The 25,385-nt window shown below is 43.2% G+C and overlaps 1 protein-coding gene across 1 annotated transcript in view; it reads left to right on the top strand.

Annotated features, from left to right (window-relative positions):
• The window catches only part of kif26bb (kinesin family member 26Bb), a 91,122-nt gene extending 66,135 nt beyond the window's left edge, over positions 1-24,987 (top strand). The window contains exons 6-15 of the mRNA XM_018735255.2: positions 1,189-1,401; positions 1,595-1,688; positions 5,890-6,152; positions 7,302-7,485; positions 9,220-9,379; positions 17,708-17,870; positions 18,026-21,410; positions 21,893-22,095; positions 22,266-22,416; positions 22,873-24,987. Of these exons, the coding sequence (XP_018590771.1) occupies positions 1,189-1,401; positions 1,595-1,688; positions 5,890-6,152; positions 7,302-7,485; positions 9,220-9,379; positions 17,708-17,870; positions 18,026-21,410; positions 21,893-22,095; positions 22,266-22,416; positions 22,873-23,021 (4,965 nt within the window). The 3' untranslated portion in view covers positions 23,022-24,987. The remainder of the gene's footprint in view (positions 1-1,188; positions 1,402-1,594; positions 1,689-5,889; positions 6,153-7,301; positions 7,486-9,219; positions 9,380-17,707; positions 17,871-18,025; positions 21,411-21,892; positions 22,096-22,265; positions 22,417-22,872) is intronic.
• Positions 24,988-25,385: the final 398 nt, after the last annotated feature.

The raw sequence follows: 25,385 nt of genomic DNA, 5'->3' as shown, positions 1-25,385 counted from the left end.
CCAATGTGTTGTCTCTGTTACAAGAAATGTGCTCGGATTATACAAACTGAAAGTTTTAAGTTTCGATGATTACGTCAAAAGTGTAACATTTGTTGGAAGTGTTAAAAAAATGTTTTTATTGCTAAGTGTATCAATACAGGGGATCTGCGGTGGTGCAGTGGATTGGACTGGGCCCTGCTCTCCGGTAGGTCTGGGGTTCAAGCCCCGCTTGGGGTGCCTTGTGACGGACCGGCGTCCCGTCCGGGGTGTGTCCCCTCCCCTTCCAGCCTTACGCCCTATGTTGCTGGGTTAGGCTCAGGCTCCCTGCGACCCCGTATGGGACAAGCGGTTCAGATGGTGTGTGACAATACATTTTTTAGTCTGACAATGCAGCAATAATAATTATAAAAGAAGCCATTCATTTATTAGTATTACCTTAGGCTGCTGAATCAGGTGTGAAAGGAAGACTGATCAATACACAACATGCAGCAGTGATTCAAACCGTGAGCACAGTCCTGGATGTCTGATCTCTCCTTGGTGTAGCTATGGAAGAGAACGCATAGGTGTGTGGTGGACGGGAGAAGTTGAGAAAGCTTTTAATGTTGTGGTAATACCTGCATTTGAACATGTCTGTGGAGCCTCGCTGACATATGACAGCACGCATCTCTGAAATATCAGCCTCGGACCGTCTGCATTGCGGGGGGAGACAGGCACTTTCATCCAGACGGTTTTTTATATTCACCAGACAGGCTGTCTGTAATCCCAGCCTTTGTCAAAGACCTGTCATCTCAAGGCAATGTTTAGCAGCAGCTTACAGGCCTGGTGTTCTCACTTTGCTTCTCACTATCCAGCTGAATGATGTTTCCAATCTGTGCCTTGCACCTTTCCGCCCCTCACCCTACCTTTTTTTTCTGCTCAAATGCCGTACCTTTTTTGGAAGTGAAAGATGAGCAAAGTTGAAAAACTTGAAAAAAACTGTACTTTAAGCTAAGAGAGGCTGACAGACTTCCCATCTAGAAGGACAGAAGACCTTGCCTACTGTTTGGTGCACCTCTGTGTGTTTGTTGAAAAGGGCAGAAATGCTTTAATGTCTGTATCTTCTGACAGCGTGCAGGTATAGAATTCGCTGACTGGCCTAAATGTGCAGGTGAAGCTTAATCTATGGTCCGCTTGTGTGTTTATGTGATCTGTGTGTCTGTATCCGTCCAGGTGAAGGTGATGCTGAGAGTGTGTCCAATCCTGTCCTCTGACACCTCAGAGTCACGCTCTTTCCTCAAGGTGGACTCAAGAAAGAAGCAAGTCACCATTATGGACCCAGCTGCCAACCTAGGACAGGGTGCCCAGCAGAAAAGAGCTGGTGGCAGCCAGAGCTCACCCAAAATTTTTGCCTTTGATGCCACTTTCTCCCATGAGGCTTCCCAGGTACAGGGCCAGTGTAGGTTGTTTTCATGGTGGGGTTTGGGCAGTGGGGGTGTCACATCTGGCCTGCTGCAACAGCTCGCCTTCTGGCACAACTGATTTGCACCTGCCTTCTGGGCAGTGATGACTGGAAAGACAGCATGCTGCTGGCTCACTGACCAGCCCCCCTTTCCGCTGTGCCACTTTCCCAAACCAGGCGGAGGTGTGTGCTGGCACGGTGGCCGAAGTCATCCAGTCTGTGGTCAATGGGGCTGATGGCTGTGTGTTCTGTTTCGGACACGCAAAACTGGGTGAGTGTGTACCTTCCTTTATTTATTTATGAGAATTTCATCACTCAATAATTTCAATAAACGTCAACAGACAAAACATAATAAAAATGAGCCAGTGTTTGGTTGATATGTTGGCGGCACTAAGTCATGTATAAAGCTGCAGCTGGATATAATTTCTGTACCTTTATATTTTATACCATTGTTAAAACAGCCATTTGAAACTGAACCTGTCCAAGCACTGTATCTGATGACTGCTTTAACAAAATTCCTACAATGGTTCTTAGCTTCTTTAATATCACTTTGTCATATACTGTAGCTGTAGCATATTGTCACATGTAGCTCGCTAGTCTTTAATTTTGTTGCTCTGTTGGTTCTTTGCCAAAAATATCATGAGTTTCCATTTATTATTTTTCAGCATAATCCTGCTACATTGTGAGGCTGAACATTATATTAGTGAATACTCACTCCACTCAGAGAGGTTTATAACAAATTAAATTAGATTCTAACCTGATTTTTACTAACCGTGGTTTAAATCAGAACTTATTACGGTCAATTCTACATTCTGGTTTTTTTCAAGGTGAGAAATTAAAAATTAAAAGCAGCCAGAAGATAAACAACATTTTGGCTTTTGTTGTTTTTTTATTAATTGGAATGTATTTTTGCAAGTTGATTTATCCCACTGAAACAGGCTACTCTTGTTTGAGTTATATACCAGTGATTTAGCACAGAATCAAGGATCTTTGACCTCTTGGGCCCATTGTCCTGTCAGTTTTCAGGATCCTTCAGACTGATGAGCCATCTCATACATGACGTAGAACATAGGATTCAGCCGGATGCTTTGATCTTGTTTCTGTTGTTCTCCCATGTGACCATGGTTCTGTCAGAGCCCCTGTCTTGCATTGCCAAAGAATAATGAAGCTGCCAGCCTAGAGAGTGCAGTGTAGAGGGATGGGACTAATTCCACACCAAAGGAAGCTGTCTGAAAGCATAACTGTATATTTACCTTTTGACAATTTCTGCATCAGTTTGACTTTTTTTTAACATTTTTAAAATGACCTCCTTCTCATCGAAATGAATGTCTCATTTTGTGATGCTGTGCACTGAACCAGCCTGAGAGAAACCATATGCTATAGCGAGCACTGTTGATGTGCTCGCTTTTCTGTTAAACATTAACTGGAAATGTAAAACTATTTAATAGTTTAAAACTACTATTTAAGTTAAAGATTATTCATACATGAAAAATGCTTAATAGCAATTACATAAAAATAATAACAATATTGAAAATTCAAAATATTCTGCTCTCAGTCTGTTGCTGAAACTCATGCCATGACAATGTATTAATATACAAAATGATCTAAAATTCTGGTTAAATAAGTGAAGAAGCCACTTTTTCCATGTGTTAATATAGTCTACAGATGTTTTACACAGTTTATACACCTCTGTGCAGCACATGCATGAATAGTCTTGTCGCTTGTTCCATATGAACAATTTCCATTTTGTTTTTGAGAATTTCATACTAAATGTCAGCTAAATGAACATGATAGTGTCTAAAGCAGGGAGCACACAGAGAAAAAACCTTTGCTGAACGATGGAAGTGTACTTCATTTCAGAATTCTGCTTACGTATATAAACCATTGCAGTACTTAAAGGACTAGAAACTTGAGTGCATAAACTTGTTTTATTATTCATTTTTTTAGTTTTGATGGTAGCAGTCCATAAAAGTGGTCACATGAAATAAACATCAAGTCATTCTTCGCTTACCATCACTCTCACATGTGGTTAGGACAAGGTAACAGAAACCTGGGTCCATCAGCATGATAAAAACTAAATGGATATAGTGCTATAAATTCTCAACCATGATTTATGGGAGTATTTTACCGATGCTGTTGATTACGGTCTGCAGCAGAAATAAATCAATAAACTCTAAAGTAGTTTTTTTTACCCTTTAATGGATGTTCTCAACATAATAAAAAAGAAAAGGGTGGTGGTTTGTGGAGGGGGGGGGGGGGTAATTGTAGCTTCAGACTGTTTCTCCACATTACATCACCCTCTATTAATCTGATTGAATCACTGCCTATCTTTAAGGGTTTTGGCCATTTAGCAAAGGACATTATTCCTTCTAAAGGTGCATAACTGTTTATGACTAATGGTACTTTGGCATATTAGATGGAGAAGATGTACCCTGCTGAGCAATTTTGACTGTGGGTGACTGCAATATGCTGATTGTAACTGGTCAGGTTTGGATCAATACTACAGCTAAATAGCTGACCTGGTCATCTTGTGTATCAGTTTATCAGCATAAAAACAGTTACCTGAAAAGATGATTGAATAAAAAATCTTCAATAGATCTATTCCTGTTAGATTGCTGGCAGACATACAGCACCAATATGCACACTTTGATCGAAAACTGAATCAGTGTGTCCCCTCCTCCTTCAGCCTTGCGCCCTGTGCTTCCGGGATAGGCTCCGGCTTGCAACCCCGCTCAGGACAAGCAGTTGTAGACATTTGTTGGTGGGCTGGTTTAATCAGTGGTCCATTGTTGATGTGACCAGATCTAGGCAACAAGGAAAACGTGTGCAGATGTTGACATATAACATCTGAGTTTTCCTTACATTAAAATTGACTAAACACTTTTCATCCAAAGCTTAGCTTCAATCCTTCATATTCAGTTTTGACTTTTTTTCCATTTTAGGCCTGTAAATGTTTGATTTGAGCTGAAGATATTGACAGATACCAGGTTTGCCTGCATGGAAATTATGTATTTCTACAGAAATGACATAGAATGGTCTGCGTCCTTCTTATCTCCCTGTGGCATATGAGTGGTTAGCAGATCACTGGAATTTTAATTGTAGTATGTGTGCTGGTGAAGGATAAATTAAACTTTATTAGTATTTAGCACTGCATTGGTTACTTCCTGTCAACCATAGATCAGACTAGTTACAACAATATCAATGAAAATTTGGGCTTGTTGGGCATCTGATGGAATGTATGCTTCAATCATAGAATATAATGAATATACAGATGAAACAAATCAAACTTCAGTGACATGAATGTTGATTAATTTTAAAAAAATGCAATACCTTTGCTGCAAATGTTTAATCCAAAAGTAAATGACTATAAGTATACTTTGGCTGACAGAACGTGTAAGATATAATAAACTCATCTAATATTTTTAAGCTCAGTATAAATTGAATGCAGCAGTTTACCAAAAATCTTTAATTTAAATAGTACAGAATTTGTTTCTCCATTTACAGTACTGTGCAAAAGTCTTAGGCACTTAGCTGCAAATGTTTGAAATCATGAAAAAGCCAGCTTGGCAAGAAAATAATATGGGTATCCCCCATTCCATAGCATTCTTATGATACATTCTAGAAAAATCCTCTAAGACTGAGTGCAGCACATGGAGTTGTTTTTCCTTGTTTGGTTTGCCTCAATGGGACTTGAATGACTTCAGATTTGTATACATCATGTTTATGGGTTCAACCACAGAAAAGCATGAAAAATATCAAAGTGCAACAAGGCTTGATTGGGGATGAAGTCACAATGTGATCAACAAAAACACCAATGTTTATAAAATAAATATTTTAGAAGCATAAAAAGCTTCACAGTTGCTTTATTTCACTAATGATTGATCTTATTTACTATACCCCTTTCAGCAATTTAGTCTTAGCAATTTCTACCACCTTCTGCAATTAACTGTCTAAAGTAGTGAAAAAGTGTAACTCTTTGGGGAATGTTGGCACATGCCCAGTTGAGGTGAAGCAATGTAGAGTGGACCTAGGGATGCTTTTATTCCAGAAAGTCTAAAAATATTCCAAAATTTCACACACACACACACATATTTTCAGAACCGCTTGTCCCATACGGGGTCACGGGGAACCGGAGCCAACCCAGCAACACAGGGCGTAAGGGGACACACCCAGGACGGGACGCCAGTCCATCGCAAGGGACCCCAAGCGGGACTCGAACCCCAGACCCACCGGAGAGCAGGACTGCGGTCCAACCCACTGTGCCACCGCACCCCCCCAAAATTTCAAATATTCCAAAATAAAACTTATAAAAGAAACATAAAACAGGAGGGTCAAGAAGCATCTGCATCCACACCAAAGCAACCTCTGCAGTGCAATCAATCCAGTTCTCCAATTGTCCATGTTAATGCAACCAAACCACATCAGCCAGTTACACTTTGCAGACACCGAAAGCCCATCTCTCTTCCCTACAGGAAAGTCCTATACCATGATTGGGAAAGATGACTCCACACAGAGCTTAGGCATCATCCCTTGCACCATTTCCTGGCTCTTCAAGCTCATCCATGAGAGGAAGGAGAAGACAGGAGCTCGCTTTTCTGTACGGGTCTCTGCTGTGGAGGTCTCGGGAAGGGACGAAGTCCTCACGGACCTGCTCTCTGAGGTGGCCACAGGCAGTCTACAGGATGGCCAATCCCCTGGTGTCTACCTGTGTGAGGATCCCATCTGTGGAATGCAGGTCAGGCAGGGGAATGTGTGTTTCTCACTTACCTATAGTTTTCTGAAAGCCTCTTGCATTCTAGAAGATTTACATTTATTCATTTAGCAGACATTTTTCTCCAAACAGATTTCCAACAAACTTTGTGTAGTGTTATCAGCACATACCTTATTCATCAAGGTAACTCATACCACTAGTACTGTACAGTACTCACAATGGGTCACTCATCCATACATCAGTGGAACACACTCTCTCTGTGAATCACACACTATGGCAGAGCCTGAACAGCATGTTTTTGGATTGTTGGAGGAAATCCAGGCAGACACAGGGAGAACATGCAAACTCCACGCAGACTGAGCAGGGATCAAACCTACATCCTCTCGCACCACTCAGGCACTGTGAGACAGCAGCACTAATTACTGTGCCACCGTGCCGCTCGTGATGAATAATACAGCAACAAAAAAATTGTTCTGGAAGCTGACTGTCTTAGACACACATTTCTAATTTCTCAGACTTGGGCCTGTATGTGTCGTACATCGTTGACATAATTTCCTTCTCGCTAGTTGGTTTAATTTTTTGTCTTGTTTGTATAGCACAGGGCTCGCAATTTGCTTTGGATTGTAGAATTCAAAGGTTTTAGTGTCTAGGCTATAGAATAAGAAGTAGATCTCAAAAGTGATCTCAGTAACTACAGGCTGTGTTCTGTTTTAAGGACGAACAAGACTATCACAGACGTGAACAAAAAATTTTATAGCATCTAGCCCAAACAAATAAATCAGCATAATGGTCATCTGTTGTCATTTGTAATGTTTTGAGTATAAACCTTTTCTGGCAGTCTTCACACATGTACTCCAGCTGGTCCATTTCTTCAAATACCTGTAATGTGTTGATAAGTGCATTTTCTGAAATGCATATAATGAAATGCGTTGCTTTAATAATAATTGAAAATTCCACAGTGCAAAAGATTATTTGTTACTGTCACGTGGATCTACAATATTTCGCTTCAAAATGTGGTTTTTATGTGTGATGCTCTATGCTGTGACCCCTCCCATTCTATATTTTTCCTCCTACGTGTAGAATGCAATTCCCTCAGTTTAAGTGTAACTGTGTTGAGTTGCCATGTAGTTGTTCTCGTCTCCTACCATCCTACCCATGAACCCACCTCCACAGCTTCAGAACCAGAGTGAGCTCCGAGCCCCCACCCCAGAGAAAGCGGCCTACTTCTTGGATGCTGCCATCGCCGCACGGAGCAGTAGCAGGCCTAGCTGTGGGGAGGAGGAGCGCCGCAACTCGCACATGCTGTTCACATTGCATGTATACCAATACCGCATGGACAAGGCCAGCAAAGGAGGCAGTGAGTGTGGCCAGCACCGAAATACTGTGACGCAATGCAACCCGTCATTTCTAAAAACTCATGTCATTTATATGCAAATAGAGTCAGTGCAAGTCATTTTTCTGTGGGTAACAAAAATTTGTGGCACACATCAGAACCTGTTCATGAGGGTTACCATGGCTGACCGCCAACTGGAAGGAGATGGTCTCATAACGTATTCACTCTAACAAGACCTACACTGTCACATTCTTTATTTAATTCTACAAGGAGCTGAAAAACTCCACCCTAGGTTTTAAGTTTCATATTAAGCCTGTTCGCTAGACCTTCTTTTCAAGGCTTTTTCATAGCTTATTCTAGTCATTTCAGATGTATTTTCAGGTCAGTTGTGCAGGCAGTTACTATGAATATACAGTACACACATATTGAATAGATGAGTTTGAGGCTTTATTTGCATTTCCTATTCGTCATATGCACAAGACACTCAAACAAGCAATTTCTACACTTCATGGTTAATTTTCATGGTGTCAAAGTATAACTAGAGCAATAATACAAGCAGCCTCCAGAGAGCAGAACTAATTTTCCTTATCATAAAAAACACCACTGGGCTGTCAGAGCTGCTTGGCCGCCTGCATTCAGAGAACACAGGGATGCAAACATATCCAGATGTGCTTGTCTGGCCTTGCATGGCTAACATTCAGAAGTAAGCGAATAATGAGAAAAACCATATAGTAGGTGTGCTGGGTGTATAAATTAGGGGCATCTCTCACTGGGTGACTGTTTATCAAGCAACACTGATGTCTTTAACCCAACTGTAACCTAGGAAAAGCTGACAGCATTTCAGCTAGGCTTCAGAACGACCTTTCGGGTACAGCCAGGAGTAAAAAAAAAACTGTCAGATGAGGAGATGTTTGACAGCATGCCGCACTCACCCTAACAGGCCCCCATTCTCGATGCTTCACAGGGGTCTTTATGTTCATCGTTGTGAGTCTATTTTTATCCTGCCAGCCATCTTTTCTACAGTTTGTCATAAGGTTTCTCTAACATTGGTATTTGGAGTTCTCATTCCATCACGACACATTTCATGGATGGTTTAAATGTATGTTTTGCAAGTTTGTTGGATGTTGATGCAGTTTATTGCTCTTGCCCAGCTATCATACCCCTGTCCCCAGCCACAATCCTTAGCAACACAAACTCCTGTACATACGTACTGTCTTTAAGGACCACAAATAATGCAGTCTACATGTAGCGGTGTCATGGGACCAGCGTGATATTTCATGAGTCAGACGTGGCTAGTGGCCTGAAATATGCTTTCAAAGGAAATATCAGGTGACAGTTTAGTTTGTCTGTCATGGGACAGTGAGAATCATCACAGTGTCAAAGTCAGGATGGAAATTGACTTAATTTTTGCTCTGAGTGTGCAGCTCGGGGAGGTGAGTGCATGTTGCCAGTCAGTCATCACTGTTAGCACAGTCCGATTGGTCATATAACGTGCTGGTGATTCAGTTCACTCCTGGCTTCATGAGACAATAACAGTCCTCAAGGGGTGTTTCCAGTTTTACGTGCACAATAGCATGCCGTGCAATGCTTTTTGTAAACCAATTGTTTCTCTCTAAAGTTATCTCATTCATTCCCCAGCCACCTATTTAGATTGCTTCTAAGCTACGTTTAACAGCTGCCTTCTGTTTTGTTTATCCCCTCCCCCTTCTCCATGCCCCCTACCTCCTGTTCCTCTTGCTTCTGAATCTTCTACTTCAGTGTCTGGGGGCCGAAGCAGACTGCACCTCATTGATCTGGGGAGCTGTGTGAAGGTGCTTAGTAAGACCCGTGATGTTTCTGGCGGGCTCTGTCTGTCTCTTTCTGCCCTGGGCAATGTCATCCTGGCTCTGGTCAACGGAAGCAAGCACATCCCCTACAAGTATGGCTTTTTTGGGCTCATGTTGTGTTTGTATGTGTTTGCATGTGTCTGTGTGTTGTTTGTGTCAGTGAGACAGGATGAAAAAACACATCCTGGTTTTATCTTCAGTGATTCCCTGAATGCAGCATTTCTTCAAATATGGCTCTTGAATCACGAGAGTAAAGCTGTGGTGTATTTTGAATTGCTGGATGTGTGTTTGAGTTTATGATCTTGAAGTTTATATTTTTGTGCTCTACAGTCACATTGCACTGTCATTTTGCCATAAATCATGTCATTTTGTCCCCATATCAGGACTTTGGGTAGGATCAATCAATTAACCACTTGTAGCAGCGATTGTTTTGGCCAATACTCCCACGGAAATAAATATACATATGCGTATAAGTCTCAGTTGCTTTCTGTGGGCTTAAATGAGTAATAAAGAATGGTATCCACAGTTCTGTTTACACAAATCCTCTGCTATTGAGTCCTAATTTGTTTAAAAACAAAATAACTAAAAAAAACTGATATAGAAATGACCATTTCCATTATTTCTTGTGGTGAAAACTCCAAGCCCATCTGAAGTTCACCCAGAATTCACCCTAAATTATTCATAATATTATAAGGAAAAAGTAGTTAAACTACTAAGCAGTGTAAACTACGATGAATAACAACGACATGGTTTTACTTTTTTGTGGCTTGTTCCTGGATAATAATTTTTAATAAATAATTTGTCTGTGTCACTGTACCCATGAAGCTTTTTTTTTTATTTTGCATACGTGACTGCAAATTAAAAAAAATACATTTGCATAACTTATACAATCATAACTTTGGGTATGTGGTTCTTACAAAGTAATGATTCTCAAAGTCTCTCTCATTCTTCTGCTTGGTGTAATCTTCAAATGTGGTCCCAATTTATTGTGCCAGACCAGATGTTGGAGGCCCAGACTGGATGTGGTAGACCAGATAGATGAAAATCTCTATGAATTAACGATAATTGTTTTTAACAATCTCAGACTGGAAATGTGAAAAACCACATCAGTACACCAAATCATGGAGAATGAGTGTATATGTGTCAAGCGGAACATAGGGGCCTGGGATGGCTGGACCCAAGTTCAGCATCGTTCACCTGGAGGTGAGGGATGAGGCAAGTTCTCGGTGTCGGGGACAGACGAAGGGTCGGTTGACTGGTGGTCAGGGTCAGAGCAAAGATCCATGGGCGAGGTCAGGGGACTTAGCAAAGGGTCGGTTGAACGATGAACAGGACAGGAACAAGGATCCGTGGACGTGGTTGGGAAACAAAGCGAAGAGTCAGAAACCGGAGGATGTGAATGAAGAGCTAGCGATGCTTGTGAACGAAGAGTCACAAGAAAGGGCGGTTGTCCCCGACGAGATTCCACAAAGGCCTGGGAGTTGCAGAGTGTCTTTTAAAGGGTAGGTGTTGAACTGGAGTCAGGTGCTGTTGACTGAGTTGTGGGCCTGGGCGTGACAGTACCCCCCTCCCTACGAGCAGCTCCAGCTGCCCTGCGACGCCTGGAAGGAGGGCGGCCCCGGGGACGAGGCACCGGTTTATCGGGATGGTCTCTGTGGGTCTCGAGGATGAGCGATGGATCGAGGATGTCGTGGGCTGGCACCCCGCTGCGTTCTTCTGGACGATACCCTTCCCAGTCCACCAGGTAGTATAGCCCCCACGCTGGCGCTTGGAATCAAGGAGGACACGAACCATGTAGGTGTCTTCCCCCTCCACATCTGGTGGAGGGGGCGTTGGCTCACCTCAGGTGGCTTGAAGCATGGAAGTGCTGTAGGGTTTGAGAAGGGAAACGTGAAACGTAGGGTTGAAGCGCAAGTGTGGGGGCAACTGTAACCGGTAGGTGAGTGGGGTGATTCTCCAAAGGATTTTATAGGGACCGATAAACCAGGGGCTGAACTTCTTGGAGGGTAGTTTCATGCGAATGTCTCTTGTGGACAACTACACCTGTTGGCCTGGCTGGAAAAACAAGGTGTGGCGGTGTTGGTCCGCTTGTTCCTTGTACCGGCTGATGCTTCACTAGAGGTGGTCCTTCACTGCCCGCCAGGTGGTCTCACTCTGCAGGTACTAGGAATTCATAGCCGGGACCTCTGAGGATGTGGGGTGCCAAGGGAACAAGGGAGGGTGGTAACCAAGGAAACACTGGAAAGGGGACAGGCCTGTGGAGGAATGGGACAGAATTATGGGTGTATTCAGTCCATGGCAGGAAGCGTGACCACTGGTTTTGATCTTTCCCGCAGTAGCTTCTAAGGAACAGCAAAGGTCTTGGTTCAGACCCTCCACCCGTCCATTGGCTTGGGGGTGGTACCCAGAAATGAGGCTCACGGACACTCCGAGCCTCTGCCAGAACGCCCTCCATACCCTGGACAAGAGCTGGGGTCCGTGGTCGGAGACAATGTCCTCGGGTAACCCGAATATCCGGAGGACATTCTGAAACAGAAGCTCAGCCATTGCCAGGGCAGTAGGGAGTCGGGACAAAGGGAGCAGACGACAGGACTTGGAGAACCTGTCCAGTACAACGAGGATTACTGTGTTACCTTCTGAGGGGGGTAGGTCCGTTAGGAAATCCACCTCTACATGGGACCATGGCCTGGTAGGGACCGGAAGGGGCTCCAATAGCCCTGCCAGTTTCTGGTTCCGGATCCTGGACTGGGCACATACCTCGCACGTCTCCACACACTCCTGCACATTCTCCCAAAGAGAGGGCCACCACTATGTCTTCTCGAGCAGAGCCCCGGTCCGTCGAGCCCCTGGATGGCCTGCGGCCGGGGTGTCATGTGCCCAGTGGAGTAACTGGGACCGCATCCTGGGAGGAACGTACTCTTTACCTTTGGGGGTGTCAGTTGGTTTGGGTTCCTTCCTTTATGCCTGCTGGAGATCCTGGGTGAACTGCCAGTGAATGGGACCCACGAAGCAGGTGCTTGGCAGGATGGGTTCAAGCGTGTCTGGAGTTGGGTCCTTATCATATAGGAGAGACAGGGCGTCCCCCTTGGTGTTCTTGGACCCGGGGCGGTACAAAACAGTGAACCTGAATTTGGCAAAAAAAAAAGACCCCAACAGGCTTGTCGGGGATTGAGTCTACGGGCAGCCTTAAGGTGTTCTAGATTCCTATGGTCCGTAAGAACCAAGAATAGGCAAGCAGCCCCCTCCAACCAGTGCCTCCACTCCTCTAGCGCCAGTTTAATTGCCAACAGTTCCCTGTTACCAATGTCATAATTTCTTTCAGCAGGCAACAGTTTACGGGAGAAATACACACACATGGGAAGAGCTTGGCTGGTGTTCCCTGCCTCTGGGACAACACCGCCCCGACGCCTACAATTGACACATCTACTTCCACGGTGAACGGTACTGACGGGTCAGGATGCTTGAGTATTGGGGCAGTTGTGAACCGCCGCTTGAGTTCCTGGAAAGCCTCATCGGCTTCCTTGGACCAGGAGAGCCGGGGCTGTTTGCCCTTGAGCAATGAGGTGAGGGGTGCTGCAATGCTGCTGAAACCACAAATGAATCGCCGGTAAAAGTTAGAAAACCCCAAGAAATGTTGAAGGGCCTTCGCTGTGGTCGGACGGGGCCAATCCAGCACTCCCTGGACCTTACTTGGATCCATCTCTACCCTGTCAGGACCAAGAACGAAGCCCAGGAAGGAGACCCTTTCCTGATGAAATAAACATTTCTCTCCCTTGACAAATAGGCCGTTAGCTAAGAGACGACTGAGCACTTGTCTTACATAAGTTACATGTTCAGCCATCGACGGCAAGAACACCAAGATGTCATCCAAATATACTAGGACGCACTTGTTGACTAAATCCCCCAACACGTGATTAACAAACGCCTGGAATACTGAGGGGGCATTGGCTAATCCGAATGGCATGACCAGGTACTCGGAGTGGCCTAGGGCAGTACTAAATGTGGTTTTCCACTCATTACCCTCTCTTATCCGGATGAGGTTATAAGTACTGTGGAGATCTAACTTGGTAAAAACCCGTGTGCCGTGTACCTGTTCAAGTGCGGCCGTGATCAGAGGCAGGGGATGTGAATATTTAACAGTGGTCTCGTTGAGACCTCTGTAATCTATACACGGGCGGAGATCCCCGTCTTTCTTTTCCACAAAAAAGAACCCGGCTGAGGCTGGTGAAGTGGACGGTCTAATAACGCCTAAGGCTAGGGCCTCTGTCACGTATGCCTCCATAGCCTTCTGCTCGGGCAGCAACAGCGGGTAAACTCGACCCCTGGGAGGGGTAGTTCCAGGCAGGAGGTCAATAGCACAGTCCCATGGGCGGTGCAGTGGTAGGGCAGATGCCCAGGATTTACTAAACACCTCGGCAAAGTCTGCATAGTGCGCTGGCATTGTCAGAGGCTGTGTGGACTCAGGGCTCTCAATCGATGTGGCTCGGCAAGGCAAAGCAAGGCATGAGGAGGTACACTGCTTTCCCCACAATACTAGTTCCCCGGAACTCCATGAAAACACCGAGTCATGTGCGGACAGCCAGGTGTAACCCAGAATCACTGGAATGTCAGGGGCCTTATTATGAAAAAGGAGATGTTCTCCATATGACATGCCCCTGTCTGGAAGCCAATCTCCACCGTTTTGGTGTCCATGTGTTTTAAGGCGGAATCTTCTGTCACGCGAAACATAGCGGCCTGGGACGGCTGGACCCAATTGCAGCGTTGTTTGTCCGGAGACGAGGGATGAGGCAAGTTTTCGGTGTCGGAGACAGGCGAAGGGTCAGTTGATCGGCGGTCAGGGTCAGAGCAAAGATCCATGGGCAAGGTCAGGAGACTTAGCGAAGGGTCAGTCGAACGGCGAACAGGACAGGAACGAGGATCTGTGGACGTGGTCGGGAAACGAAGCGAAGAGTCAGAAACCGGAGGACGTGAATGAAGAGCTAGCGATGCTTGTGAACGAAGAGTCATGAGAAAGGGCGGTTGTCCCTGACGAGATTCCACAAAGGTCTGAGAGTTGTGGAGTATTGGTGCTGTCGATTGAGTTGTGGGCATGTGATTTAAAGGGTAGGTGCTGAACTGGAGTCAGGTGCTGTCGATTGAGTTGTGGGCGTGGACATGACAATATGGACACATTTTCAGTAACAATTACGTGGATTTAAAAATGACCAAACTCCAAAAACATCTTTAAACTTCATGACATAGGTAAAGGGCTTTTCCAGGTGAAGCAGAAGCTTTCAGGAAGCAGATTGTCAACAAGTCAGACACCATTCTAATAAAATTTCACTTTTTCTTTGTATAATTTGTTGTTTTTGAGAAATTTTTGTATCAGGATCTGAATATGTGTTACTTTGAAAAATAATGACTTAACCTTTGCATGTGACATGTCATGCACTTTTACGGTTTCTAGTACATCTTATTTACTTCATGACTTTGACTTATTTGCTGTGGTGTTCAGGCACAGCTTTTGACCTGCAAAGTAATTCACTGATATCACTGCATGAAATTCGGTCCCAGAAATTCTCATCTGTATCACAACTTGAAAAAGTTTAAGAGCCTTCATCTTTAACGACAGTTGCTAAACATTTTATTTTGTAAACTTATGGTCAAACATGCATATATAAGGTTAATATATTAGCTCAGCAGGAAATATACAAGTAGAATTTATATCATGTAAATAATGCTTTGCATTTGCCACCACTGAACTGAAGACTTTTGTGCATATGGCACAATCAGGACATTATCGTGGAATGCTTAGCTTCAGGTCATGATGGATGATCAGAGCAAACCTGAGCACAGCAGCAGCTGTTGTTTCATATTCATAGCTTTGCTTTCAAACATGGGTTGTGCTGTAACGAGGCTGGGGCAAAGGCAGAGTGACTATGTTTATTCTGGCAGTCCATGAGGCATAGATTTGAAAAAACACCTTTGAATATTACCACAGGAAAGCTCTTTAAAAATGTGCTGAACTCCATTCCCTGCTTTGGGGCACATAGACTCTCTCACAGCGTACATATAATTTAATCATGCCACATTTACATTGCAAAGCACCCGCATCAGTGTAAGCCGGAACTGAGAACACTTCAGAGGGTAGAAACACTATGTACGTTTGAAGCTCACAGGAAGGAGCGTGGCTTTTGCTAGAGATGACTGTAATGTACACTTTAAGAACATGAATCTTTGGCAAATGTCAATGACCTCATGTTTAATTTAATCTAGGCTGAATAGCAATCTCTCAATTTCTTTGTTCTTCCTTTTTCCCTCATAACAAGACACTTAAAGGACTCAAATTTAGTTTAATGTAGGACCAGACATCGTCTATCTTAACTCAAAACAATGATCAATATGCTTGTAGGGAAAAGATAAGTGATTAATGTGATGTAATGCACTTGTGTAGAATGAAGGAAGCACCAAACTGATCATATGACTGTAATGAAAATGTGTCTCTTCTGTGTCCAAGATAAACAGATTCCATAACAATGTCTTGGGATGAGGTCACATCAACCTAAAACACAATACCATGCTTAGGAGACACATACTCAGGATATCCAAGAATATTTTGCTTTAATTAAAATGGTTCAGGGGGTGCGGTGGCGCAGTGGGTAGGACTGGGTCCTGCTCTCCAGTGGGTCTGGGGTTCGAATCCTGCTTGGGGTGCCTTGCGATGGACTGGCGTCCTGTCCTGGGTGTGTCCCCTCCATCCTTACGCCGTGAGTTGCCGGGTTAGGCTCCGGTTCCCCGCGACCCCATATGGGACAAGCGGTTCAGAAAGTGTGTGTGTGTGTGTGTGTGTGTGTAAAATGGTTCATAATTAACAAAGTCTGTCAGCTTCTGCTGTGTCTTAGGTACTACAAAGTGACTTCTTTCTTCTAATTTCAATTTATATTTTGTGGAAAATTGTGTTCTTCTGATCAGTTTGCTGACATAGCTATTAACTTTTTAAAAATAAATTTATCACTGGACTTTCTTTATAAAACAGCTGAATTTGAGAAGCTTAAATATATGGTATATGTATATCTCAGCAGTGTTCCAGCACTGTATTTTATAAGTACTATTTAAATTAAGGAAGGGAGTATGTTTACTTGTTTGATTGAAGTTTAATAATATCCAGTTTTCCACACAGAGACACATGATAATGTATGATTATCAAACACTTACTATAAGAAACTCCCTGTCAGAATCAGGGTCACAGTGGTTGGGAGCCTCTCCCAGAAGCATATGGTGCAAGGCTGGTCAAGGGTATACCCTGGGTGAGATGCCATTCCAATGCAGGGTAGCAACACACACATAGTCTCTGACCCATACATACGTTATGGAGAATTTAGAGCTAGCAATCCACCTGAAATGCATCCCTCTGGACCATAACAGGAAACCAGAATACCTACAGGAAACCAACACAACTCCATACAGACTGAGACTCTGTGAATGAACAGCGCTACCCACTGCAGCGCCATGCTGCTTAAAATATAACTATCTCTGTTATAATTTTTGTTATTGTATGTAACTTTACTTTATAGAATATAACAATTAATACTTTTGGATGTCTTGCTTTTGTCAGTTTGCTAAATATAGTCAAGTGCTCTAACCATGTTTCATTCACTAGTTTTGACACTAAAATGTTTAATAGTTTGTCTTATGTTAAATAATTGTTCCATCTTAAACTGCACTATCAAGTTAGTAATGAGCAATATATAGATCCATCTTACTGGCCACCAGGGGTAATGTTCACTGACATCTCTCAGAAATTAAGTGTGCTGGAGTTTAAAAGCCGATGCTTAATGCCTGACAGCTGTATTTTGAGAATGGGAGTATGGAGGCAGCTATGAATAAGTTACCATCCCTTTGGGCCACAAATGTTTTATCATTGCTTAAAGCTCTTGTAAGTAAGAGGATTAACATATCAATGTGGAATTTGGAGTATATACCATGCTAACTCTGCTGAATGTCCATAATAGTAAAACATCACATATGCATTTATTAAAATGCATAAAATATTTGCTCAAAGCACTTTTAGTGTTGAGAAAAACAGGCATGTTACAAACCAAGCAAACAAATAAATTAATAAAACATGTCCTCATTTGAAAACACTAAGGAAAAATGCCATTACAGTAAAGAACTGGCAATGCTTTTACATATTTTCACTGCTTTTACTATTAAACACACACATGCACAAACATACAAAGGGGTCTTCAGTGAGTGTCTTGCGACACGTGGTTTCTTTTGCAGAAACTGCAGCATATCTATGAGTAGGGACTAGAGCTGATATAAACATATAAACATATTAGGGTGAAACTGTATTGCATGATTAATAGCATATATGATTAATGCAACAAGGAGGAGGCTTGCAAGCAGTGTTAGTTCCTGCATCTTGTCACACTCTGCAGGGACAGCAAGCTAACCATGCTTCTGCGGGAATCTCTGGGCAACATGAACTGCCGCACCACCATGATTGCTCACATCTCCGCCTCACCCAGCAATTTTTCAGAGACGCTTTCCACCATCCAGATAGCTTCACGAGTGCTTAGGATGAAGAAAAAGAAAGCTAAGGTATGTGTTTGGGGCAGTGAAGTGCACTGAATTACTTTTTTGTATATTCATAATATAGAAATTATTTCCCACTTCACATTTAAAGTGCAGCTTTTTTGCATTCATCTGTCTCAATGAAAAATACAATGGCTCTTGTCTTTCTATCTGTACCTCAGCAATACACTTCAAGCTCCTCAGGGGGAGAGAGCTCCTGTGAGGAGGGAAGAATACGAAGGCCCACCCAACTGAGGACACTCCATTTCCAGAATGTAGTGGATTCTGAGCTCCCTTTACTGCACCTCTCTAGTGACCATGATGATTACTCCAGCAGTGAACACTCCTGTGACACAGTCATTTATGTAGGGCCTGATGGCACTGCCCTTTCAGACAAGGAACTGACAGACAATGAGGGGCCCCCTGAGGTTGTACCCATTGTCCCCTCTCTGCAGAAGAACAGAAATGAGAAAGGGGGGACGCCATTACGACCACCATTGCAGGAGCCACCACCCACTCAGCAGAAGTTGCAGCAGGAGCCTCCAAGTGAGGACAGTCAGACGGGCAAGCCTGAGCAGGACTGCCTGAAATGCAACACATTTGCAGAGCTGCAGGAACGACTGGAGTGCATTGATGGAAGCGAGGAGGTCAGCCGTTTCCCCTTTGAGGAGGTGCCAGCTACTAAGTCCCCCAAAGGTGACCTCTCCTCAACCCAGTCTCAGACAATCAGATATGGTCAGGAGAAACATCAGGCAAAGAAGCACTTGCATAACCAACAGCAAGACAACATCCAAGAGGTGACGGTGGAGGCAGAGATGACTCAATGCATAATCCAGAGCTTTACTCAGTCTTCACCTGGCAACAGTGAATTGTCCAGCAACAGGTGTGTGCCAGGAGGCAGCAACAGCATTTTGCCAATTGACCCCCTGCAGAAAACACAGACTCTTAATGAAAACAAAGAATCTCTCAGTACGGTCAACCACAGTGAGAGCAAAGTTCGGAACATGGGCTCTCCTAGGCTGGGCATTGCCAGCTTGACAAAAACATCTGAGTACAAGCCACCGTCTTCCCCATCTCAGCGTTGCAAGGTATACACTCAAAAGGGAATCTTGCCTAGTATGTCATCAGCATCATCACTGAGTTCAACTGGAAAATCCTCTACAGAGTCCTTGCTGCAACCCGAGGCTAGGATCTCTCCTGTTGGCATGGGTCCACAGGTTATCAAGAAGTCTACCTCCTCGTCTAGTATGGGCTCCAGTGACATGCAAAGTGAAAATCCAGTTCAGCCTGCTTTAGAGAATAAGGTAGAAGTCCAAACCAGCACAACTTTGACAGTACAGCAGCCACTAGAATTGAATGGAGAAGATGAGCTTGTATTCACACTGGTGAAAGAGCTCAGCATAAGTGGTTTGGTGGAAAATGGTAGGCCCACAAGCATCATCAGTTTCAACAGTGATTGCTCAGTCCAGGCCTTAGCCTCGGGATCCAGGCCTGTCAGTATCATCAGCAGCATCAGTGAGGACCTGGATGGCTTTCCTATCACTTCCTCATCCACCACCACAGCAACCTCAGCAGTAAGCATCACCACATTTTTGCCTCTCTCCAAGGTGCACAATACACTATCACCTAGTCAGCACTCCTCCATAAACTCCTGGCTTAGGGATTTGGACAGCAGCCATAATAAAGAGCAGCCCTGTACCAATTTCACAGTTCAACCATGCTGTAATCAGAGAAAAAATCAGGTTGAACCACTTAAATATAACCTTCCAGAAGTGCAGATTGACACTGAAGGAAAGACCTCTGAGACCGATGGTCATACTGCTAAAGTTAATGAAAAGTCTGAAGTATCTAAAGAAATTCCTCATTTTGGCAAAGCAACAGTTACCATTTCCAGCGTTCAAAATTTGGCAAACTCAAAAGACCTGGTCCCTATCAAGGCAATAATTACTGTTAATCCTTGTGATGTACTTAAAACAGCAGTGAAGCACGATTCTGCTGAAATGTCCCAGTGCATGAAAACCACACAAATACAAGATCTAAAGACTCCTCCAGTCTCCATTTCCAGCAAAATAAAGTTTGAGGATCCATGGATGAAAAGAGAAAAAGAGGAGTCAAAATTCAAAGAAAATGTTTGTGTGGTTAAACCAGAAATTAAGACTTCCTGTTCCGAGACAAACAAGAGGCAAATAGAGAGTTGTGTCCCTGAGAAAAAAGGCTTCTTGGGTGACTCTCTGAAAAGAGTGGTGGATGGTTGCGAAATAGTGTTGAACACACCTGATAGTCTGACCCCTGTGTGCAAAGAAGATATTCTCAGGACTGCAAGCCTTCCTAGAGGTTGGCATCGTCTCAACAGGCAGGATGAGCCTGAGGAGCCCTCGTCTCATTACTTCTATGGAGAATACAACAGCCTAGGTGTCACAACATCCACTCCATGCAGTCCAAGGGCTACTCTGGAAAGGAAAGGATTGTCTGCAAAGCAGAGTATCTTTGCACGGACAAAGGGCATCCCACCCTTACCACCTGTACGAAGGTCTAGTCTAGACCAGAGGAACCGTGTAAACCTCCAGTTTGGTACTGGCAACACTTCTACACTCAACCAGACATTAACCTTCATTCGCAGCCCAGCTGATGATGTAGGCAACAATGGGAAACTAAAAAGTACAAATGTAGAAAGCAGCAAGCTCTTCAGTGCAAAGCTTGAACAACTGGCTAACAGGACTAGCTCTCTAGGGAGATCTCATGCAGCTGGAAACTATGACTGTTTCTCTCTGGAGAGGGCTGATAGCTTGATGTCAGTAGGATCCAGGAGCAGCACTGGGAGGGACTGTACTATGCCACGAGTTGGCCGAAGCTTACGACGGAGTTCAGTGTCCTCACCGCCTAATGCATCCCCTGGCAATAACACACCACAGTCACCAAAGGCCAGCCCATCCAAAATCTCAGCTGTCAGTAAGCTTCTAATGGCCAACCCCAAAGCTCGCAGTTTGTCTGCTTCCAGCACTAAGACCCTGAGCTTCTCCACCAAGTCTCTCCCACAGTCTGTAAACAGGAGCTCCAGCTTGCCTCCCAATGGGAAGAACCAAAATCAAGGCTCATGGTCAACTCAGTCCTTGAGTCGGAGTCGGGGATCAGGGTTGGCCTCCAAACTTCCTCTGAAAGCTGTGAATGGGCGTATCTCTGAACTCCTCCAGGGTGGCTCCTCTCGTGGTGGCCATGGCCGCAGAAACTCAGGTGTTGATGATGGTGGTGTGCTGCAGGGGGAGGAAAGGCAGGCCACCCAGACTTTGCCCTCTCCTTATAGCAAAATCACTCCACCCCGCAGGCCCCACCGTTGCAGCAGTGGCCATGCCAGTGACAACAGTAGTGTGCTGAGTGGAGAATTGCCGCCTGCTATGGGAAAGACTGCCTTGTTCTATCACAGTGGGGGCAGCAGTGGATATGAGAGTATGTTGCGGGATAGTGAAGCCACAGGGAGTACCTCCTCTGCTCAAGACTCAACAAGTGACAACAGCAGCTCAGTAAGTGGACACAGGAGTGTCAAGAATCAAAAGAAAAAAAACAACACTGGTAAGAGTTTTTTCAATGTCTCTTTGGCCACATTTTTTAGATTTACAAAAGCCATATCTAATGACATTGAATGTTAAACACTTTTTAATTGATTGGTCTGCGCACAAAAATATAATGGGAACTTACATTTGATTTTCACACTTCTTAGCCCAAAGAGTAAAACAATTATCTAAAAAATATAAATGTAAATAGAAGTTTTACTCTGGATGTCAAGTCTTTGTTGGTTAGGACTGCATCAAATTGGATTTTATTTTAAAAAGAGCGCATCTTCTGTTATAGGGAATATAGACTTTGGCATTCATATGTGCAATGTATCTGCTTTGATAGCTAATGCCCAGATGAAGCATGTTCTAAAACTGGATGTTTGTTCAGTGCTGGTGTATTTAATTAACAAGATAAGTTAAAAACTAATATGAACCCAAAAGAAAAGTTTATATTGCCTCCGTCTTGTAGTTTCTGACCTCTGGCTTCTCTGTTCAAAGGGTCCCAAAGGCGACGGCTGATTCCTGCACTCTCAGTTGATACAGCTTCCCCTGTCAGAAAGCCAGTCATCAGTCCTGGAGTACGCTGGGTAGATGGCCCTCTGAGACCCTCTCAGAGAGGCCTGTCTGACACCTTTGAGATTAAAGTCTATGAAATTGATGACGTGGAGCGACTACAGAGGAGAAGGGGTGTGGCCAACAAGGTGAGGGGAGCTCAGCAGTAGGCTAGATATGCAGTTTTCATTGGTGTCTCCTGTCAGTGGAATTTAGTGTTGTAAGTAATGAGTTGTGAAACTAACATGCGGAGTCAATGAACAAGATCTAAGCGTTCTTGTCCAGCAGCCTCACTCATTTCCATTGGCTCTATTCACAGGAAATGGTCTTGTTTAGTGCTAAACTGAAGATCCTAGAACACCGACAGCAGCGCATCTCCGTGGTGCGGGCCAAGTACGACTGGTTGAAGAAGGAACTGGAGCAGACCAAGCAGCACTTGATGATAGCCCCGGAGAAGTGGACTAATGAATGTGAGCTGCTGTATACATCTATTTCCAGAGACACAATGAGAAACTGATGTTTTTTTTCCATCCTGCTGGCATATATATGACCCACACCTAGATATCTGGAGAAACTAGTCATAATTGGCATCATATAGTACATAATATAATACATAGTTACAGAGAATGACATTCATTGTTCAAATGACATTCATGTATGTTTTGGGACAGCGTAATGGTTAGCAATACTGCCTTTGGACCCAAGGGTCACAGGTTTGATCCCCCCTCTGGCTGTAGTATCCTTGTACTTACCCAGCTGTATAAATGGGTAAATAATTGTAAATACCTCAACACTCTAAGTTGCTTTGGATAAAAGCGTCAGATAAATGTAATGTACTTATACTAAAACTGCTGAATTATCACATTCAAGTCATCCATGATATGGGTTTGCTGCTTATGCTGTTACGTCTCTGGTATGTTTCACAGTTGATTTGCAGCAGACGTTTGAGGTGGACTCTCTGGAGTACCTGGAAGCCCTGGAGTTTGTCACTGGGAGACTGGAAAACCGAGTTAATTTCTACAAGGCGCATCTCATGATGATAACATGCTTTGATGTGACCTCCAGGCGGCGATAGAGGAGGAGATGGCACAAACCTCAAGAGCTGCGAACACCCATTGGAGGTTTAAACAATGCCAGAGTGATGTTCGGAAGATGGAGTAGTGGAAAGAGCTCTGTGCTTACCTAATGCTCATGTTAGTGTAAAGGAGGACATAGAAGATAACGGATTGACTCAGCGGGAATTACTATGGGATGTGTACGAAGCCAGGAAATCAGTTGTATTAAGAAACATTTTGTGGTATTTAGTTGTTCTATTTCATATAAATAGGGCTTTCCCTATTTACTTGCAGTCAGTAAACTTGAGATGTTAGGAGAATGTTGAGGGAAAAGAAAGTTTAAAAATAAACGAGAGAAAGAGAAGTAGAGAAGTGCCTTGTAATGACTCCATTTTCCAAACATATCTGATTACGTGTACAGACAATACTAGCTTATGTAAATCAAAAATAAATATACACATAATTTTCATTTCATTCATAGGATTGTTTACCCTGTACTGTTTATGCTTGCCGGGAAGGACAGCTAGTATTGATATATGTGGTTTTCTCAAATCTGTTGTCTTGAAAGATTTTTGCAAGAACTTTGAGAAAACCTTGATGAGAAGCAAAAGAATAACAAAGGGAAAAGGCTTAATATTAGTAACAAGTTCTGGCACAGTGGTTTTGTTTTTCCTGCAGCCATGCTTTCGGATGACCCGAAGAACCAATGGGGCGGCCACTTCACTGTCTGCATGCAAGTGGTACATGAGTATTGTGCCGCTGGAAGTTCACCTGCTCAAAACAAGTTGTTGCAGGAAATCACTGTCATCCTTGTAAATGACTGTCATGCTAGGTAATAAAAATTAACCTATTAAGTTGAGCACGGTGGAGATAATGTCTGGAGAACTGTTGCTGAAAGCCTCTTGAAGCTGTCAGTGTCACCTCTTAAGCATGTAAAAATTTTACTTGTCAGAGAATCATGCTTAATTCCATTAGCTGCGGTAGATATATTTGACTGTTATGCAGTAATATGCAGCTGGAGAATTTTGTCGCATTAATTTGTTTTTCATCAGGCGTTCTCCAGGTAGTATTGCCAAGAGCTTCAGCACACAAGGACTCAAGGCATGGATATACATGACCGAAATTGACTGCAATTTTGCCACATGATAGGTTGTCGCTTCACTATCAGATCATATAATGTGTTGTTGCCTCTGGGGTGCCTATGAACGCAAGAAAATCCCATTTTCTCTTTACTCTAATACAGTCAACTATTGCAAACACATGGTGCTTATTATCAGCTCAGCTACAATTTTTGTAAATATTAATTCATATTTTCATTTAATAACACTTTCATTTTTCAGAATCACATACATACTCTTACTTCATATATCATTCCTTACCTGCATCATTTGTAACCAATGTAATTTATTTCCAAACTCAGGAGGCTAGACTTGCGTATATTAAAGTATTTATTTACACTTGTTTGCAAAGTGCTATGCATTGAAAACTGTATAACAGCAGTTGCCATTTCATATATAGTGTATATAGAAAATTCCTGAATAAACTATCATTATATCAGTATGCATTTTCACCTATTACTGTAGTATTTTTATCCACCAGTCTGTGGATGCTGTGTCAGTGTTCCTAGTTACAGACATTAATCATCGGCATCTTTTCAATGTGAGACTAAAATGATAAACACAGATTGTCATACAGTCTGGTTTATGGTGCATAGTAGAGTGAATGTTTTTTATGAAATTTTCTCAAATGATTGACAAACTACAACACTGATTTTTGTTATCAACAGTTCTACCATTTTGTGTCTGGCAGAATTCCCTTCACGTATAGGAAATTGTTGTCAATAATTACCCACATGCTGACATTGTGTTTGTGTTGTTGTGTTATGTACAGCCAGCCAGAAAAGCCCTTGTATATGAATCAAGCTGCCATCCAGTTAATTTCAATTAAAGAGAAGAATGACATTCTGAAGATTAATTAAATAAAGAATGCAATGGGTGAAAGACATGATCTTTATTAAATTTTTCCATTTCATTTTCTCAGTTTTATTCATTCTACCTGGACTTGGTAAAAAAAAAATGCAATTTTATTTTTATTTTTAAATATATGTTTATTGTCTAATAAACACACATGTAGACTGAAATGTTACGTGGAAATGGAAATGTCACATGCCTTAGTTGTCTTCACAACTTAGGCATTCACAAACCAAGACTTATTGTGGGTTACTTTGTTTCTCTGAGGTGTTCTTTCGCACTGTTTGGGTGAACGTACTGATGATGTACGCTGCCTCCCTCCCTGATTGAAGTGTCCTCATTATGGTTTTCCACATCTTTCTTGACCATTTACTCTTTCATTGGTAGATGATGCCCTGCCCACATCATAGTATC

This window comes from Scleropages formosus, chromosome 1 (assembly GCF_900964775.1).
Source record: "Scleropages formosus chromosome 1, fSclFor1.1, whole genome shotgun sequence".
NCBI classification, from domain to species: Eukaryota; Metazoa; Chordata; class Actinopteri; order Osteoglossiformes; family Osteoglossidae; genus Scleropages; species Scleropages formosus.
The sequence above is the reverse complement of the archived record's forward strand: the minus strand, read 5'-3'. Positions and strand labels throughout refer to the sequence as shown.